The sequence below is a fragment of the Panulirus ornatus genome, chromosome 2 (genome assembly GCF_036320965.1).
Source record: "Panulirus ornatus isolate Po-2019 chromosome 2, ASM3632096v1, whole genome shotgun sequence".
In the NCBI taxonomy this organism is placed as follows: Eukaryota; Metazoa; Arthropoda; class Malacostraca; order Decapoda; family Palinuridae; genus Panulirus; species Panulirus ornatus.
The window spans coordinates 21,369,489-21,389,393 of record NC_092225.1 but is presented as its reverse complement, the minus strand read 5'-3'; the positions used below and the strand labels follow the sequence as shown (position 1 = coordinate 21,389,393).

Below are 19,905 nucleotides of genomic sequence, written 5' to 3'. Positions count from 1 at the left end.
TCGGCCTAACCCTCTCGAAATAGGCTGGGGGGGTCACTAGCGCCGTGGCGCGGAGCTCCGTCTTGGGAGCAGGGCTCTTCTTAATCTATTAATAATATGTTTGTGAATGATGCCAAGGTCAGGAGGAGGAGGAGGAGGAGTGACTGATGAAGGCTGCAATCAACGCACAATGGTATACCTGGGCCAAACTTCAAAGTGGATCTGATACACGACTCGAGAAATTTTGCCTCCGAGTAAATGCAAAGTAATGAGGACGGGACACAGTGAAAGAAGGTCTTTAACGAATATCATCCATCCAGCAGGAGGGAGGGAGGGAGAGAGAGAGAGAGAGAGAGAGAGAGAGAGAGAGAGAGAGAGAGAGAGAGAGAGAGAGAGAGAGAGAGAGAGAGAGAGAGAGAGAGAGGAGAAGAAGAAAAAGCTTTGGGAGTGTCTGTGTGTGTGTGTGTGTGTGTGTGTTAGAGGGACTTGAGAGAAGAGACTCTGCTCCAAACTTATCGCCGGGGCTCCACCTCAGAACTTGTAAAGGAGACAAACCGTTCGCGGGCAAATATCAAAGTTCACCCAACTTTTCACGGCTTCTCAAGTTCGGCCGCCACGTTTGTAGAAGTACATTAAAATGACAATAGAGAGAGAAAGAGAGAAAAAAAAGGGGGGGTAGAGGAGGAATACAAAAGACCAAACCAAAATATAGACTAATGAAAAACAGTTAAAAGGTTATGGGGCACATCTCTGCCAATTATGGAACACGAAGGATTAAAAGGGAGACTTGATCATAACCCCTCAAACTTCCCCGAGTCAGTTTCACCGTACCGAAGATGATCAACCTTTCCGACAGCAGCAGCAGCAGCAGAGTGATCGGAATGGTTTCGGGGGAACACAGTAAGAGTAATTCAATAGTATTTATCAACCGTGTGTGGATGACCGGACCAGTAACGACCCTGTTGAATGTTGACATCATTCAGAAGTTTAGAAAGCTGGGCGAGAGAAAACTTCTGGAGATGTGTGTCACTACTGTATTACACACACACACACACACACACACACACACACACTAACGCTGGCCAACAACGAGAAACAAAACCGCTGGTTTAGTCACACACTTGAATGACGACGAATCCTGTGTCGGCTACAACTTACACACAAACCTCGAATAATGGCCACATTTACAAGGACTGCCGATACCGGTCGCACGCTAACTACGCCGCTAATGGCCACATTTACAAACGCCGCCAATATCGTGCACGTATCAAAAAACACATACGGGTGTCACCCGCAGCTGCAGACACCGCCAAAACTGGCCACACACCGAGTGTGGCCGACACTATAGCCATGCCTATTATAACACTGCTGAGAAATGACGAAAAAAAAAAAAGAAAGAAAACAAAAGTGAGTCAATGCTGGCTCTAGTAATCTCTCTCTCTCTCTCTCTCTCTCTCTCTCTCTCTCTCTCTCTCTCTCTCTCTCTCTCTCTCTCTAAGTGATGGCCAGGAGGGATGAATAACCAGATAGCTATCCACCAGGAGCAGTCGCCGGTGCCCACACTTATAACAAAACACTTCTCAAGGGCCGGCCATATAGAGTACTGGGTGACCCAGCCTCTATCTGGTCATCTTCAATGCATCCCTCTCCCAACACAACCCTCCCTCCAGTGTTGCTGGTGGTCACACAACCCTCCCCCAGTGTTCCTGGCGGTCACACAACCCTCCCCCAGTGTTGCTGATGGACACACAACCCTCCCCCAGTGTTGCTGATGGTCACACAACCCTCCCCCAGTGTTGCTGATGGTCACACAACCCTCCCCAGTGTTGCTGTTAATCACACTACCTTCCCCCAGTGTTACTTGTGGTCTCATAACCCTCCCCCAGTGTTACTGATGGCCACACAACCCTTCCCAGTGTTACTAATGTTCACACAGCCCTCCCCCAGTGTTGCTAATGGTCACACAATCCTCCCCAGTGTAGCTGATGGTCACACAGCCCTCCCCCAGTGTTGCTGATGGTCACACAACCCTCCCCCAGTGTTGTTGATGGTAATACAACCCTCCCTCAGAGTTGCTGATGGTCATAAAACCCTCCCCCAGTGTTGCTGATGGTCATACAACCCTTCCCCAGTGTTGCTGATGGTCACACAACCCTCCCCCAGTATTGCTGATGGTCACACAACCCTCCCCCAGTGTTGCTGATGGTCACACAACCCTCCCTTCCCCCACTGTTACTGGTGGTCACACAGCCTTCCCCCACTGTTACTGGTGGTCACACAACCCTCCCCCACTGTTACTAGTGGTCACACAGCCTTCCCCCACTGTTACTGGTGGTCACACAACCCTCCCACAGTGTTGCTGATGGTCATACAACCCTCCCCCACTGTTACTGGTGGTCACACAGCCTTCCCCCACTGTTACTGGTGATCACACAACTCTCTCCTAGCGTTAGCGGTGGTAACACAAACACCAAAGCTGACCAGTGACAAACCGTGCAACTTTCACAGGTCCACTATTTCAACACGCGTCACTGTGGGCCACACTGAACCAGGGCCACTGAGGGCCACACTAAACCAGCGTCACTGATGTCGACCACACTAAAGCAGCGTTGCTCAAGTCCACGCTAAACCACCCATTCCTGTGTTGGCCACACAACCAATGGCACTGTTGGTCATATGTATAAACAAGGTGGGTGTTGGGAACGCGATCACCCGACTGAACTTGGACACAAATAAACAGACTGTGCCACGAAGGTCTGTCTTAAGTAACACCATTATCTTTATCCGCGCACTAACATTCTTCATCTATTTCTGTCACCTGAACAGTGTTTTAGAGACTTAACAAGCGTAGGTGACAGTCGCAAGTAACGCCTCCACTGTTTTAAGAGTACAAGGAGCATCAGCAACGTTCGTAACACTAAGTCACAAAATGACCGTTGGGTCGTAACACTACCAAAGTTCTCACTGTTCTTCACAGTCTCCAGCACGAATCAATCATCCAATACTCTCACATCACCATCATTATCTGGTACTATTCTGTTCCTTTATTATTTTCATTTCCTGGGCACTACACAATACTAAGTTCATCTTCCGGAACACCGTTATTCTGTCGGGGTAATACGTGGTGCAACGGATAATGTTGCGTCATGTTGAGGGCCACGAGGTTATCATATGGTGTGGTAATGAGGAAAGAGGGGACCAAGGTGAGGAGCGCGGGACAGTGTACAACCTCCTCACCTTACAACACTAGAGCAGACACTGGCCGCCCCACACCCCGCCAGCCGACACATGGCAGTACCCGCGCTAACCCACACATCTCTACCATCATCGCAAACACTAACACACACCACACACACACACATACACAGCTCACACAACCACCACCCAGTCGTCTCTACCTATTACCTTAAACATCGTACAGTCAGCGTATCTCTCTCCATACGTAGGGAATTAAGACAATAGGTTACGAGTGAGGCAAGGGAGGGTTAAGGTAAATGCCAGGCTACGGCCAAGCGGTTGCCACAACGACGAGAGATCTCGGCCGACTGCCTCCTCCTGACTCCCTGACCTTAAAGAAACACACTAATATTGACCTAACCAATTGCTGCAGGTGTTGTACCACCGGCGTTTCCATCTGGGTGCACAACGCTGAGGCCGACACCTGACACACATCCTCCTCAGACCAACACAATGTCCACACCCGAAAACATGTGCATCACTATTGCCATATGCGAGGCACACACTTTCCTGACCTTGATAAACTCACCAGTGCCACGCCAACATCACGACTTCAACAACCTTTTTTAATCCATCCCCCCCTTCTACTGAGTGCCACAAGGATGGCCTTTAACATCACTTTTGGCCAGACACAGGCAGACAAAGACACTGCTGTATGGGCTATGGCCAGCCAGAGGTGTAGCGGTGGTGAAGTCTGGTGGAGGCCCAGCCAGTGTCACAGTGCACGCATGGTTTACTACATGCAGTGGGCTGGTGAAGGTGTCCATCCATTATGTCTAGTGTTAACAATACTGTGTACAATACTCTAACTGACCTTCAGTTACCTATATCCTCCCTGAACACGTACTTCCTCCTCGTGCATCACCAACAATTGCCTCTCCTCACTACTCGTGCCTTCCCTTCTCCCCTCATTCATCTCGTCCACCCTCACTACTCTCGCCTCCCCTCACTCCTACACCCTCACTACACATGCCTCCCCTCATTACTTCCGCCTCTCCCCATCCCCTACACAATTCCTGACTACCCTCACAATACTCACTACTTTTGCCTCCCCTCAACCCCACACCCTCACTACTCTTGCCTCCCATAGCTCCCTCACAACTTTCGCCTTCCCTCACTCTCAGTGCCCCATCTCCCCTCACTGTAGGGGCCGCTGTAATGCCCCTGGCCTCAACACCTTGGCTCCTCCTGGGCCCACCTCTCCTTGACATCTTGCTGCCTCACCTCTCACCTTAACTTCCTCCTACACCTCACCTCCCAGTCTTCTCACTTCAACTTGGACCTTCCCTCACCTTACTTCATCATATCATCCATCCCTCTTTGTTAGCGTCCTCCTCCTTACCTCACACCACAACACATCTTGACCATTACAGAAGAATAAGCGCAACGACCATCGGCTGAGGGTGTTGCCCACCCACCACTACACGACATTTTTCCTGCAGGATGTTTACACTGTGATAGAGGCACAGGTCCAGCCTGCGTCACCTCTCCACACTCCAACCACCATTTGTCCCGGTATCCACCATATTGGTTCTTCCAATCCAACTACCACTCTGGCTCTGTCATGTTAGTCCTGTCCCACGACCACCCTGGCTCTATCATGTTAGTCCTGTCCCACGACCATCTCGGCTCTATCACGTTAGTCCTGTCCCACGACCATCCTGGCTCTATTATGTTAGTTCTGTTCCACGACCACCCTGGCTCTATCATGTTAGTCCTGTCCCACGACCACCCTGGCTCTATCATGTTAGTCCTGTCTAACGACCATCCTGTCTCTATCATGATGGTCTTGATCCCACCACATCATCCTGGTGTATACCTGGTGAAGTCCTCACCCCCAACACACGAACTGATCCTAAGCTGCTGGATTGGTTCGATGGTCGACCAAGGTGTTGGAAGCCGCCGCGTCCCTCAGTCCCCACCACAACCCCGACAGCCTGGCACTCTGTGTAAGCAAGTACTTGTCCAATGACAGCACTCTTGAACCTCCCTGCCGCGCATCCCATGCTGCTGCTGACGGCAGGTGGCCAAGGGATGATCTACGGCGGCGTTCTTTCTTTTCGTGCACATTGCACCTTCGGGTTCCAGAGGTAGTATCTTACAACGTCTTCCACGCCCGTCGTGCCAGGAGGATGTCATTTCCGAATGCAAGTCGAGGAACCATACCTTCTAGGATTTTCCAGGTAAAGATGATGATATATACCACTCCCGTCCGCGTCCCTGGGAGTATATAGCCTCTTTGAGATTTCAGCCGTTCCCAGTAAATTTCCTTCCTTAACCACATTAATTTGGGAGGTGAGGGAATCTATAAACACTCTCGAAATCCAGCGATGGCGCCCGCCTTGTGAGGTGATGTTAGAACGCAGCCATATGCAATTCACGAAAGAATGAGCGACGAGTGATCTCATCAGTGGGTTTTCCTTACCTCGTCTTGAGAAGGTTCGCAGGATCCAGCCTGTCGCTCTGTGTCACGTCGGTCACTCCAACACCCTCATCACCACCCTAGCTCCATCATGCTGGTCAAGCCCCCCCCATCACCACCACCGCGACCACCATCACCCTGGCTCTACCACGCTCCTCCTTGCCCGGCTAACTAACCCCCTGGCTCTTATCATGTGGGTCCTGCCTCACCCATCCCACCCAAAATCACCACCCTGGCTCTACCCTGTTGTTGGTCGTGCCTCACTCTCTCAAGAGCTCCAACAGTGTTATGCAACAGTGAGACGGTGTAACCGCACTAACTCTGACGAGGCGGTTTTGATGATGGAGCTTTCAAAATCTGGGAACTTCAGTCAACTTGTGAGGGCAAAGTTTTGGACTACATGACCTTCTTAGTCTTTGGCAAGCAGTGGTTGTAACAGGTGTGGTGCACAGGATGACCGTGGCTGTAATAACAGGTGTGGCACAACTGAAAGGTGGATGTGGTTGCAACAGATGCGGTACACCCGCACGATGGCTGTGGTTCTAACAGGTGTGGTACACCTGCAGTATGACTTGTGGTTGCAAAAGGTGTGGTCTACCTGTCAGATGAAATTGCTTGTTACTGGTGTGATACACCTGCAGGATGTCTGTGTCTGAGGAAGGTGTGGTACACTTACAGGATGACTGGGGAAGGTGTAGTACACCTGCAGGATGACTGGGGAAGGTGTGGTACACCTGCAGGATGACTGGGGATGGTGTGGTACACCTGCAGGATGACTGGGGATGGTGTGGTACACCTGCAGGATGACTGGAGAAGGTGTGGTACACCTGCAGGATGACTGGAGAAGGTGTGGTACACCTGCAGGATGACTGGGGAAGGTGTGGTACACCTGCAGGATGACTGGGGAAGGTGTGGTACACCTGCAGGATGACTGGGGAAGGTGTGGTACACCTGCAGGATGACTAGGGAAGGTGTGGTACACCTGCAGGATGACTGGAGAAGGTGTGGTACACCTGCAGGATGACTGGGGAAGGTGTGGTACACCTGCAGGATGACTGGGGAAGGTGGGTACACCTGCAGGATGACTGGAGAAGGTGTGGTACACCTGCAGGATGACTGGGGAAGGTGTGGTACACCTGCAGGATGACTGGGGAAGGTGTGGTACACCTGCAGGATGACTGGGGAGGGTGTGGTACACCTGCAGGATGACTAAGGAAGGTGTGGTACACCTACAGGATGACTGGAGAAGGTGTGGTACACCTGCAGGATGACTGGGGATGGTGTGGTACACCTGCAGGATGACTGGGGAAGGTATGGTACACCTGCAGGATGACTGGGGAAGGTGTGGTACACCTGCAGGATGACTGGGGAAGGTATGGTACACCTGCAGGATGACTGGGGAAGGTGTGGTACACCTGCAGGATGACTGGGGATGGTGTGGTACACCTGCAGGATGACTGGTGAAGGTGTGGTACACCTACAGGATATCAAATATATATATAAAAAAGTGTCAGAAAACGTGAATGACCACTAGTGTGGGTGGAAGAGTCAATCATAAGATCTTGGCCTCTTGAACACGTCGTTGGGGGGCCATCCTTGATTACGATACTCTGACCTTTGACCTGATCCTTAAGGCTGAGGTCAATCATGCCCAAGGGTCGTGGCGTCGTGCTCAAGGGGTTAACGAGTATTTCTGCGCGCCTGAGGTGACCTAGTCTCAATAAGAGTCACGTGTGCAGGTCAAACTACTTCAGAAAATATATCTAATATGTGAACAACAGCCACACACACACACACACACACACAACTATTCATCTTAAGACATTTACACGGGCAAATGAATAGCTTAAGGCCATCTCATTATATATATATATATATATATATATATATATATATATATATATATATATATATATATATATATATATATATATATATAAATATATATATATATATATATATATATATATATATATATATATATATATATATATATATATATATATATGTGTGTGTGTGTGTGTGTGTGTGTGTGTGTGTGTGTCTTAGCCACACCTGCAGCAGCACAACCAACAGGTACACATGTGTCCTAGCCATACCTGCAACTGTACGGCCAAAAAGGTGCACATGTGTCCTATCCACATCTGCAGCAGTAGGACCAACAGATCCACACGTGTTCCCAGGATGATCAACGACCAATGAACTCCCTAGGATGTTCTACGGTCTCTACACTTCCAAGGATGATCTAAGGCCTATACACCCTCCAGGATGATCAACGACCTCTCACTTTCCTTGGCTGATGAACACCTCGGCATTTTCCTCCTCTGTCCCTGTAGGATAACGGACGTTGCTGGAGACGTGTTCCGGGAGCAAGACCACGGCCATACCAGCCACTGGCTACCACAGAACGAGACCAAACCTGACACCTGATTATGTCTGCCTCTCGCTGGGAAACCTGGAGGGGACCAGTATGAATATCTCCTGACCCCACAACTCCCCCCAATACATGAGGTCACTTACTGTGTCATGCATCAACACGAGGTCACCCACGTACCTGGGGAAGACAAGACAAAAACATATTAACCATTCAGCAGATTACAAATATATATATATGAATCATAATGACAAATGAATATATATCATTAGCTTATATATATATATATATATATATATATGTATATATATATATATATATATATATATATATATATATATATATATATATATATATATATATAAAGATACGATAAAAAAAGAGAAAAGGCTGAGGGAACGAATGGCAGAGCTGCCATGAGACGACATCCCGTCACAACACGTGGCAAATACAAGACCAACAAGAGAGATAAGTACTGAACGTAACACAAACCCTGACGGGTGATGGTGACACGCATCGTAAAACGAAATGAAAACCTGTTCAGAAATTTCTGAAAACCATCGTTACACTACTCTAAAATACGTGATGGTAATGGCACACACACACACACACACACACACACATATATATATATATATATATATATATATATATATATATATATATATATATATATATATATATATTTATTTATTATACTTTGTCGCTGTCTCCCGCGTTTGCGAGGTAGCGCAAGGAAACAGACGAAAGAAATGGCCCAACCCCCCCATACACATGTATATACATACGTCCACACACGCAAATATACATACCTACACAGCTTTCCATGGCTTACCCCAGACGCTTCACATGCCTCGATTCAATCCACTGACAGCACGTCAACCCCGGTATACCACATCGCTCCAATTCACTCTATTCCTTGCCCTCCTTTCACCCTCCTGCATGTTCAGGCCCCGATCACAGAAAATCTTTTTCACTCCATCTTTCCACCTCCAATTTGGTCTCCCTCTTCTCCCCGTTCCCTCCACCTCCGACACATATATCCTCTTGGTCAATCTTATGTTAGCATGACTGTACTTATAGTAGTAACACCAGGACTACACTTAAGTCCCCGAGTGTTGGGTGGGAAGTGTGTGGGGGGCCAGTTGAGCGTACGGGTGAGGGAAGTTAGCGTGGCGGCGGCAGCATCTTGCCGTGACGCCCCTGGTTCTGTAAACTGTTTGGTTCTGGTGGACGCATTCACTTCACTCAGACACTAACGATACGCAATGTTAGTGTTACTGACGGTGGGTTTGTTCATTCTGCTTCCTCTTCCTCCTCCTCCTCCTCCTCCTCCTCTTCCTCCTCCTCGTGCTCGTGAGCCCACGCTTCGCAGGCAACGCCAGCAGTCCTAGCTCTCCCTTAACACAACCTGACTGCTGGTCCCTCCGGTGGACGTAATATTTCTAAAGACAGCCGCCCGAGGCGCGTCCCGGGGGCAATATGCGGGCCACGTTGTCAAGAAGAGAGTTGCATGAGACGAGTCCCGGAGCAACATACAGTCAAGCACTGAACTTCGCTAAGTAATAGAGGGCGACATCTGAACTAAATACTGCCAACACTGGACCATCCGTGTCACTCCTACTGCCATGTTTCCCTTCTGGGCAGCGAAGTATTAATATCTCGGGTAATAATGAAAGTGTGTGTGTGTGTGTGTGTGTGTGTGTGTGTGTGTGTGTGTGTGTCAGGAGGAGCGGCGCGGGTGACCGTGAGAGCGGGAGGGAGGCAGAGGGAAGCACTTCACGGGTCATCCCCTTTATACCAGTACATACAAATCCTGCAACTTAATAAGACTGGGCGGTGGCGTCCCTGACGGACGGGCCAGCGTAGCATGGTGTCATGTGCGCCGATGCCGTTTGCTATGGAAGGTGACGCGAGTCCCCCCGCCGCTGGTCTGATCTACTCCAGGGAAGTGTCTCACTGCCCAGCCACCCTCCCTGCCTGCCTCGCACAAACCACCAAGGGCCAGTACCGACTCCGGCGCCCCTCCTCTCTGTCTGTAAGGTGACGTCCCCTGGTCACTACGACTGGTTACCCTGCACATAAACCACGCCTCCACCAGCGTCTCTCTCTCATATCCCACAAGGAAGCAGCGTCTCCTACGGCTCTTTCATCCCCACTCCAACTACATAGGTTTGCAAGGTTGAACATTAATAATTCACTCCGGTTAAAAACTTCGTCCTACATATTTACGTCTCTTTATCTGTCCTTCTCATGTACCGTCCTCCAGCTATAACCACGTCCCACACCATCAGGTCTGTTATCTCTCCTCGCCGTGTACTGTCCTCCAGCACATGATAACCCGGTCATAGACCATCAGGTGATCTGGTATCTGTCCTTACCAGGTACCCCACAACATGTGTCCCGCACATCAAATGTGTAGACATACAAACGCAGGTCAACACTGCTCGCTTCACCTCATGACGCCAGCCACAACACACAACATAGCCTCACATAACAACTGCAAGTGACTACCACAGCCCAAAACACACATCTGACATCGAATACCACAGCCCAAGCACATGGGAGCCACTACCACAGCCCGCAAACCTGACAACAACATCCACTGCCCACATACTTGGCAGCTGTTACCACAGTACATTCACCTTGCAGCGACTACCACAGCCCATAAACCTGGCAGCCACTACCAAACACACACCTGGCAGCCACTACCACAGCCAGGACCGGATTTCCGAGCAGGCCAACTAGGCCATGGCCCAGGAAGGCAGCTCAGGATGCATCGACAAATCTTCATAGCCAAGTGTACTTTATCATGCACAATTATGTGGCAAAAATCTATGGTCTGTGAGGGTGATGACGGCACAGGTATAAACCCCAAACCTTTGTCTCTCCAGTTTATAGTTGGGTAGAGCTTTTCTTTATGTGTGAGGTGGCTTTGAAATATTGGCCTACGGTCGGCCGAGAGGCTAGACCCGGCCCTGAATACACACACACACACACACACACACACACACACACACACACACATACCTGGCTGTCAGCCACCACGACACACCTGGCACCCACTACCACACCCCACACCTGTAAGCCACTACCACAGCCTACACCACACATCTGGCAGCCACTACCACAGTCCACACCACACACTTGTCAGCTATTGCCACAGCCTACAACACACATCTAGACACTTCCACAAACCCACACCGGTGACACACCTGGCAGCCACTACCACAACCCACACCACACACCTGGTAACCACTACCACAACCCACTACTTGAGAGTTATCATCACAGACCACATACTTGGTAGCTACTACCACAGCCCAAAAACCTGGCAGCCCCTACAACACGCCACACATTGCAGCCACTACCATGAGCCACACACCTGACGGCACCATCCAAAAGCACAAATACCTGGCAGCCACTACCACAGCGCGATTACCAAAAACCACCACTACCCCTCACACTACATTCCCCAGCCACTATACCCCTCACACCACAGTCCCCAGCTACCACTACCCCTTCACACCACACTGCACAAAAAACATACCTCTCACACCACACTCCTCATTCACCACTAACCTTCACCCCACAATCTCCAGCCATCACTAGCCGCTCACATCACACTCCCCAGCCACCACTACCCCCCTCACAAAACACTACAAAGCCACCACCACATATCATTCCCGTGCGCCACGCTTCAACGTGACCTTCTTGGGTCACAGCTACTCACGTCACATAGTAAGGAACTAAAGTACACATTACCCTCAACACCACATAACACATCTCACTTCACCTCATCTCACTTGACACAGCATAACACTGAGAACTTCAAACCGGTCAACAATGTCCCCACCACCACATCTCTGACTGACCTCCCCCGGTCTACAATGACCCCACCGCATCTAAGCCCCGATCTCCACCAGTCTACAATGACCCATCCCACCACATCTCTACCCGACCTCACAGGTCAACAATGGCCCCATCACATCTCTGCCACACCACCCCTGATCAACAGTGTCACATCACATGACAGTGACCCCGAGAGGTTAAAACTATCTCCTTTTCACCACATAGCTCGCAAACGACGACCAAAGATTATACCAAGGCCCTTACCAGCACACACACACACACACACACACACACACAAGAGACGGTCACCCATTCCTCTCAGATGACGCGTATTTATGAGGGAATAGCCAGGCCACAGTAACCACCACAGGTTAATTCCTCTCTCCCGCGACCTTACAAGTTATACATCATAATCGTTGGCCAGATTTCACAGAAGGATCGAAATGCATAATGTCCATTAGGAGGTGACATCCAGTCAAACACAAAACCCAGGTGGAGGTAAACGAGAGACAGGCAAGGAGACGCAGAGTGCCATGTAGAGTACCAAAAAGGGAGGCTCAAGTCTGAGCGAGAGTGTCAGGGTGGGAGAATTAGGAGGACCAGGTGAGGGCATCAGGGTCAGGGGGTGAAGGGTCAGGCTGGGGTGTCAGGGGCACACCCAGTGGCTCGCTCATAAAAAACGTGGGTGACAAGACGCTGCCTTATGGGACCCCCCCATACACCACGAAGACTTGTGGTGTTGCTGGGAGGTATATCTAAACCGGAGACCGTTCGTCCACACTTTTGAAGACCTAATATATATATATATATATATATATATATATATATATATATATATATATATATATATATACACGACTTGATATAACCGTGTGTGCAGTATACTGCCAGTCCTGATCTCGTTTCAATCTTCTCTGCAGTCACAGTGATGATGCAGTTGGTGCCTCTACCTCAGCAGCTGCCATAATGACAGGTTACATAGGCTGTTGGCCTCAAGGTTTCATCTTATTCTCAAACTGTTTCTCTGGTGCACTGAGGAGTCACTGTAGTGGCCAAGTGAAGGTGTCAGTTGTGCACGTGAGGGAGGGAAGGCCAATGATATCGTGAGCGGACGGAGCAAAGATAACCGTGTCCTCAGCACGACTTGGATGACCCTCACTACTCCAAATTAGGATAACATGACCTACTATTACACACTCCAGTATATGATACTGTCTTATACAACTATATATGCACTATACCGCCACCAGCCTCCCTCACAGCCTGCACCACACCACACCACACCACCACCAGCCTCCCTCACACCCTGCACCACACCATCACCACCCTCCCTCACAACCAGCACCACACCACCACCACCAGCCTCCCTCATAGCTTGCACCACACCATCATCACCACCCTCCCTCACACCCTGCACCACACCACCACCACCACCAGCCTCCCTCATAGCCTACACCACACCAACACCACCACCAGCCTCCCTCACACCCTGCACCACACCATCACCACCCTCCCTCACAACCAGCACCACACCACCACCACCAGCCTCCCTCATAGCTTGCACCACACCATCATCACCACCCTCCCTCACAACCAGCACCACACCACCACCACCCTCCCTCACAGCCTGCACCACATCATCATCACCAGCCTCCCTTACATCCTGCACCACACCACCCCACCACCAGCCTCCCTCACAGCCTGCACCACACCATCAACACCAGCCTCACTCGCACCCTGCACCACAGCACCAACAGCAGCAGCCTCCCTCATAGCTTGCACCACATCATCATCACCACTCTTCCTCACAGCCTGCACCACCGCCAGCCTCTCTCATAGCCTGCAACACACCACCACCACCCTCCCTCACAGCCTGCACCACACCACACCATCAACACCAGCCTCCCTCACAGCCTGCACCACACCACCACCACCACCACCACCACCACCACGAGCCTCCCTCATAGCTTGCACCGCGCCATCTCTGTCATCAAGGTAAGGAACTTCAGGAGAGTGAATTTATCTTTCCTGTTGGCCAGTATTTCTGGCTCAGTGTTTACGTAAGACGATGATTGATGGCAGCCAGGCCAACAATCCTCACCTTCCCTGTTCCAGACACTGATCAAGTGTGACCACAACAGGCAGGCCAGGCTAGTACATTAGTACAACAGTAATAGTAACACATGGTTGGCAACCAGTGACCAGGTAGGTATTACCAAGGAAGGACAGTAGTTGTGGCACAGTCAGCCACACCGCGACGTTTGTGACGTACCCCAACGGCCAAGATCGGTCTCTTTCTTTTTTCCTTTTTTTTTTTTTTTATCTTTCCCGCTTGTCTCAACCACATGTGGGTTGGTGGCATTCAACAAGACTAATCCGACAACCTTTTTTTTCTCTCTCTCTCGTTCGCAACACCTGACAACGCCTTACTCACGCGTCGTCATTTCTTTTCCCAGCTTTCTTTTTCTTACTTTTCAGTAAATCACAAATGACGGCAGTACAACCATCAACTAACGCTCCGGTGCCGATTCTCGAGAGGGGGTGCTATTTGACCGCCATCATGCGACTGGGGTCCACCCAACTTCCATTGATACAACTCCTCCTAGACACGGCTCGTTTTCTATCAGTTTGTGCAACATACAAAACACACGGTCTTTTTTGGTTCGAACCTTCTCTCTGCTGAACACCACCTGTTTACCTGCTCCTCCCCCAGATCTTTTTCTTCACTCTGAAACCCAACTGTCCAAGGCTGCTTGCTTCTCCTTTGCACCATCAGATCTCCATCTATAATTTCTGTCATCGTTTCCCTCCCTCCAAGGCTGTACGTAATTCGAGCCCACTGTACAAGAGCTAAATTGGACCCTGACTCTCCTAACTTTGATGCTATCTGACTCAAAATCTCTCTCCACCCTTTATCGATTTGCTTTTGCATTTCGTTTACCTCCTCCGCAGTTCCTCCAACTGTGTACACCTCTTCAACTAGATATGACTTCTTGCATCCACGCACTGATATCCATTATGCAAGAGGTTTCAAAGTACACCACAAGGATTGGTGAGGCTCTACCGGGGATGATCCCGGTGGAGCCGAGGGCAATTTCTTCCTATATGCTCAAAGGTGTGGAACGATGAATCAAACACCCTATCCGAGTGCTCGACAGTCACGATCACTCTTCTAACACACGATCTCTTTTTTTTTTTTTACCTTTTAACCTCTGAACTGTCTCGCTGTTCACATACACCGTTTCTGCCCCGGCTTAAGAGTCCTCTGATCACAACCTTACTTCTGTTAATTCTAACTGGGCTCGTCCATCCTCTATCACTCCCCCCCCCCCCCTCCTTCTTCTTGCCCTCCCCTTTTCGAAATGTCAACTTTGGCCCTCTGGGAGAGAGTCAGAGGTTACCCCTGGTGCACCTTCTTTACTGATTTATCCCCCTGGGATGAGTACTGCTTCTCCTGTCGGGGTGCCTTGCGTTGTGTTGATCGCATGGAGCAAGTTATCTTGGATAGGTCGGAGTCCTACATCCCATCTTCTCAAAAAAATCTTTTTCCTCCTCAGTCGTGGTTGGATCGCACCTGATCTGATGCCTATCGAATTAGGGACGGTGCGTACCAGACCACGAAACTCTTCCCTTCCCCCCTGGAACCCACTCCGCGTTCACTTCTGCTCGGAATCATTGCAAAGCTGTTCTTTGGAGAATCGAGCGCACTCCCATTAAAAGAAAGTGTGCTGACTTATGACGCAAAATCTCTCCGTTCCTTAACCAATAGCATCTCGTAATTCAACCTTCACCTCCTCTCTCTCATAACCCGATCAATCTACAGCTAACTCTCCAACTGAAACAGCCGCTCTTCTTTTGGCACCTTGTTTTTTTCCTCTAAGTCGACTTGGACGGTTCAGTTTCGGATCCTCAGCACCTACCTCCTCCCACTCAGTGTTCCAGGCGCTCTCCCTGCCTCAAGGTGGACAATGCCTATGGCTCACATAAGGTAGGCCTGTGGCTCAGATAACACACGCCTATGGCTCTGACAACGCATTCCCTTGGGTTCTACGGGAGTGCGCCTCTAAACTAGCACCAATCCTTACTCGCCTATTGCGCCTCTTGTCTAGAAACCACGACTTTTCCCCCCTCCGCTTGGAGGCATGCCTTGGTGCAGCCCATCCCTGTGAGAAAAGACCGCTCTAACCCCTCCAACTATCGCCCCATTCCTATCACTTCTGTTCTCCCCAAAGTTTTTGAAACTCTTCTAAACATTCACTTAATCAAACACATATAGAATTCCATTCCTTTCAAATCACCAGCGTGGATTTCGCAGCGCTATTTCTAAACGTTGATCTTCTCTCCCGTGTGACCCCATCACTGGTCCTACTCTCACTTGGATTTCGTGAAACTTTTGTGGTGGCTCCCGACACCTCCAGAGCATCTGACCACAAGTCTTTGCTTTGTAAACTCTCTTCCTTTGGTTTCGCTTCTTCTCTCTGTTCTCTAATGCACAATTTCCTCAAAGGCGCTGGAGACGGCATTGCGGTCACATCTGTCGAACGTTTATGTAAAGTCTGTATAAATCACATCAGCACTTTGTTCTCCAGAGTCGCAACAGTCTTCTAGTGGTCAAGCAACGAGGGGTGGAAACATCTCCCTGCCCTAAAACCACGTTGTCCTGGGTTAGCTAGAGTTAAGAGTGATCGTTTCCATAAATACAGTCAGTTTGCCTTTTAGAACTATCTCTTTAGATTTTAACAAAGTGTGGTGTTAACACTATCTGTTGATAGTTTCCTTTGTGGCTACTTTGCTTCCGCCTTTGTGGAGTGTGGCGATGTGGGTCAGTTCCAGATTCTCGGGAATGATGCCGAAATGAAGAGTCTTTCTCCAGGGGCTGTTCAGTGCTCGTGGTAGAGGTGCTCTGCATTTCTCTATGAAGACTGAGTTCCAAGAGTTCGTCGGTCCTAGGGTCCTAGGGGCAGAAGCATGGGCACGCTCTCCATGAACCTCACGAAGTCCTTTCGTGAGGTAGTGTTATGGACCATATGTAACATAAGGAAATTATCCTTGAAGGAGGAAGTCTGTTGGGTTGTTTAAGGTAGTCTTTGCCTTACTGATGATTCTTTTTTCTTATTTTGAAGAATCTCACACACCTCCTGGCAGTCATCAGTAGATGTACCCTCTTCTGTTCCTTGGAGGCCGATGGGAATTGTCGTTCTCGATTTTCTATTCTATTCTATTTTATCAATAGTTCTTTCCACTCCTTCCTTTCCCTGTATTTCGTATGACATTTTGACTTTATGGTCTATGTCCGCTAGTTCATATTTTGATAGGTTTTCTTTTTCTGGCTGGCTGAGCCGCAACTTTTTCGGAAGATCTCCAATTCTTTTTCGCCACAGACCAGACCCACCTGGTGGCTACCATAGACCAGTCTAAAGAACCAGACCCACTTGGGTACACGAAGGGGACCTAGGGGTGGCAACCACAGACCAGTTGATAAAACCCAGCAGGGAGTAAAGAGGTCAGGAAGGGAGACCCATTCATATAGGAGAGATTACAGTAACCGGCCCGCGTCCATCGTGATATACATACACCTTCCTCCTGCCCTACACCATCCAGCAACCAGTTACGCTTTAAATCGCTGTATTTATCACACAACACAGCACAACAGTGGGATGATATTACGGGCACTCGACTCCACACTGGTAGAGCATGGGGGGAGATGATATTACAAGCACTCGACCTCACATGGTAAAGGAAGAGGATGATATAATAAGCATTCGACCCCAGATGATAGAGCATGGAGTTGATATAAGAGGAACTCGACCCCCACATGGTCCAGGAAGGCGATGATTATTATCTACACTCGACCCAACATGGGAGAACATAGAGATGATATCACTTGCACTCGACCCGGCAAGATAGAACATAGGGATGATTTAACAGACACTCGACCCCACATGGTACAGGAAGGGGATGATATTACAGAGCATGTAGAGGACATAATAGTCACTGTACCCACTTGGGTGGGTGCAGGCGGTGAGTACTTACCTTAAAGCGACGTTCTGAGTAAGCCTTCCTGATCTGGTTCTTGTGGGCGTGGTCCTTATTGTGTGCGTGGTCTACCTTGTTGTGGCTGGGATCAAGCACGGGCTGCGTGGACGACGGTGACGTCACGCGGTCTACACGACCCTGACTCAGCTTCCGTAGAGGAGGTGGTAACCATTTTCGACTGCAAGCAGGGGGAGACAAGGGGGCCAGATTAGCATCATGTGACACACACACACACACACACAATGTACACACGTTAATCATCTAAATGACACTTTCTCCACGACACAATGTTCTCACCGTCACATGTTACACTACACCACCGTAACGTTACGTTACGTTCACTGTTTACTGAAATGTTGAAGACTAACCCCCCCCCCCCCCCACACACACACACTCTTCATAACCCCACTAGTTGATTTGTTAATGTTGTCACGCGCTGTACACTCAACTACACAACACTGTCTGCGACTTCTCTCGACCAGTTAGTTCCCTGTTATGGAGAAACTGGTCGTGGTGTTCACCTGTCGACCTATGGACGACGACCCACCGTATATGTCATCAGTTGGTGCAGACGCCACCCATTCAGCGACGTCTGTCATAAACGTAACGCCAGCTGCGCGTTAACCAATAAGAAACAACTGAATCTTAAAGGCTGATAATTACTTCACGACCGACATTAATAATAACGTAAGGTTCGAGCAAGAAGAAAAAAAAAATGTGGTTTTTCTACCAAGACTGGAGTGTGTTGCCACACCAACAACACTACCCACAAACGACACATTACAAGTGTCGGTAATGCCTTGACAACACTACTACGTCAGTCAACAGGATCGAACCCCCTCGGTGTCTACACCTTGATGTTGACACCACCAGTATACTGCTAACACTTCTGACACCACCAGTGTAACAATGCTGACACTGTCGATACCACCAGTGTAATGACAATGCCAATGTACTGCAAACTGTTGACACCACCAAAAATTGAGTCTGTTAAGAGCTAGTCTTCGCCCTGAGCACCACCACCAACTGTGTCTGTAGGAAGTGGGCCTCACTCTGAGCAAACACTTACCTACCAAGCCTGCCTGATCCCCACCTGAAGTACTGGTATCCATCCTGCCAATACTTCTCTTCACCTCTAGGTAAACCTGGTCGTTGCCCTCACCTGCACGGCACGTGTGTACAAACCTCCCCCCCACCCCCCATCTGCATGAACCCCTAGTCTTCACTGCTTCTTATCCACTGTATGACCCCCCTAGTGTCTCCCGTACCTTCTGACTTTCAATCTGACCAACTTCATGCCTGTGCATGACCCTCCATGGCTCAATCCTCATCCAACCCTGAGGCCAACCTATCATTACTAGACCTACTCCTTTCCTTGTGCATGGCCCACATTGTGGTTCACACCTACTTACATTCCCTATGCATGACCAGTCTCAAGTGCTCACTGAGCCTACTTATCCTTACTCCGCAGGCCAAGTGCGAGCAGTCTGGCGTCACAACACGAGATATGGTTAATCACAGGACCTATCTGGAATACCCCAGTGTTAGCGGCCGGGGTCAATATTTGTTTCTAAGGACCAGGGCTGGAGCACGTAAGGTGAGGGCCAGGGTGGGGGATGCCAGGGCTGGAGCACGAACTGTGAGGGATAGAGGACACTTCCTCAGGGCCATGGCTAGAACATGTTCTGTTAGGGGCCAGAGTGGATGGGGGTCACAGACAGGCCTGAAGCACGTAAAGAAGGTCAGAGTGTAGGGCCATCAGTGCCAGGGAATGCTAGGCCTAGAGTAGAAGGTGTCAGGGCCCAGAGCTCAGGACCACAGGGGAGAGTGTCAGGGCCAGGGCTAGAGATGACGGGTCAAAGTGGAAGGCGTGAGGACCAGGGCTGGAACTGAGAGCCGGAGGCGAGGATGTCCAGGTCAGGGCTGGAGCTGAGGCCCGAGGGGAGAGTGTCAGGGACAGAACTGGAGCTCAGGGCCGGAGAGGAGGATGTCAAGGCCAGGGCTG

The 19,905-nt window shown here is 49.8% G+C and overlaps 1 protein-coding gene across 6 annotated transcripts in view; it reads right to left on the bottom strand.

Annotated features, from left to right (window-relative positions):
• The window catches only part of trio (trio Rho guanine nucleotide exchange factor), a 630,725-nt gene that overhangs the window by 181,660 nt on the left and 429,160 nt on the right, over nucleotides 1–19,905 (bottom strand). For all 6 annotated transcript variants that reach the window (XM_071671150.1, XM_071671126.1, XM_071671117.1 and 3 more), the window contains one exon: nucleotides 17,898–18,078. In XM_071671150.1, coding sequence (XP_071527251.1) covers nucleotides 17,898–18,078 — 181 coding nt within the window. The remainder of the gene's footprint in view (nucleotides 1–17,897; nucleotides 18,079–19,905) is intronic.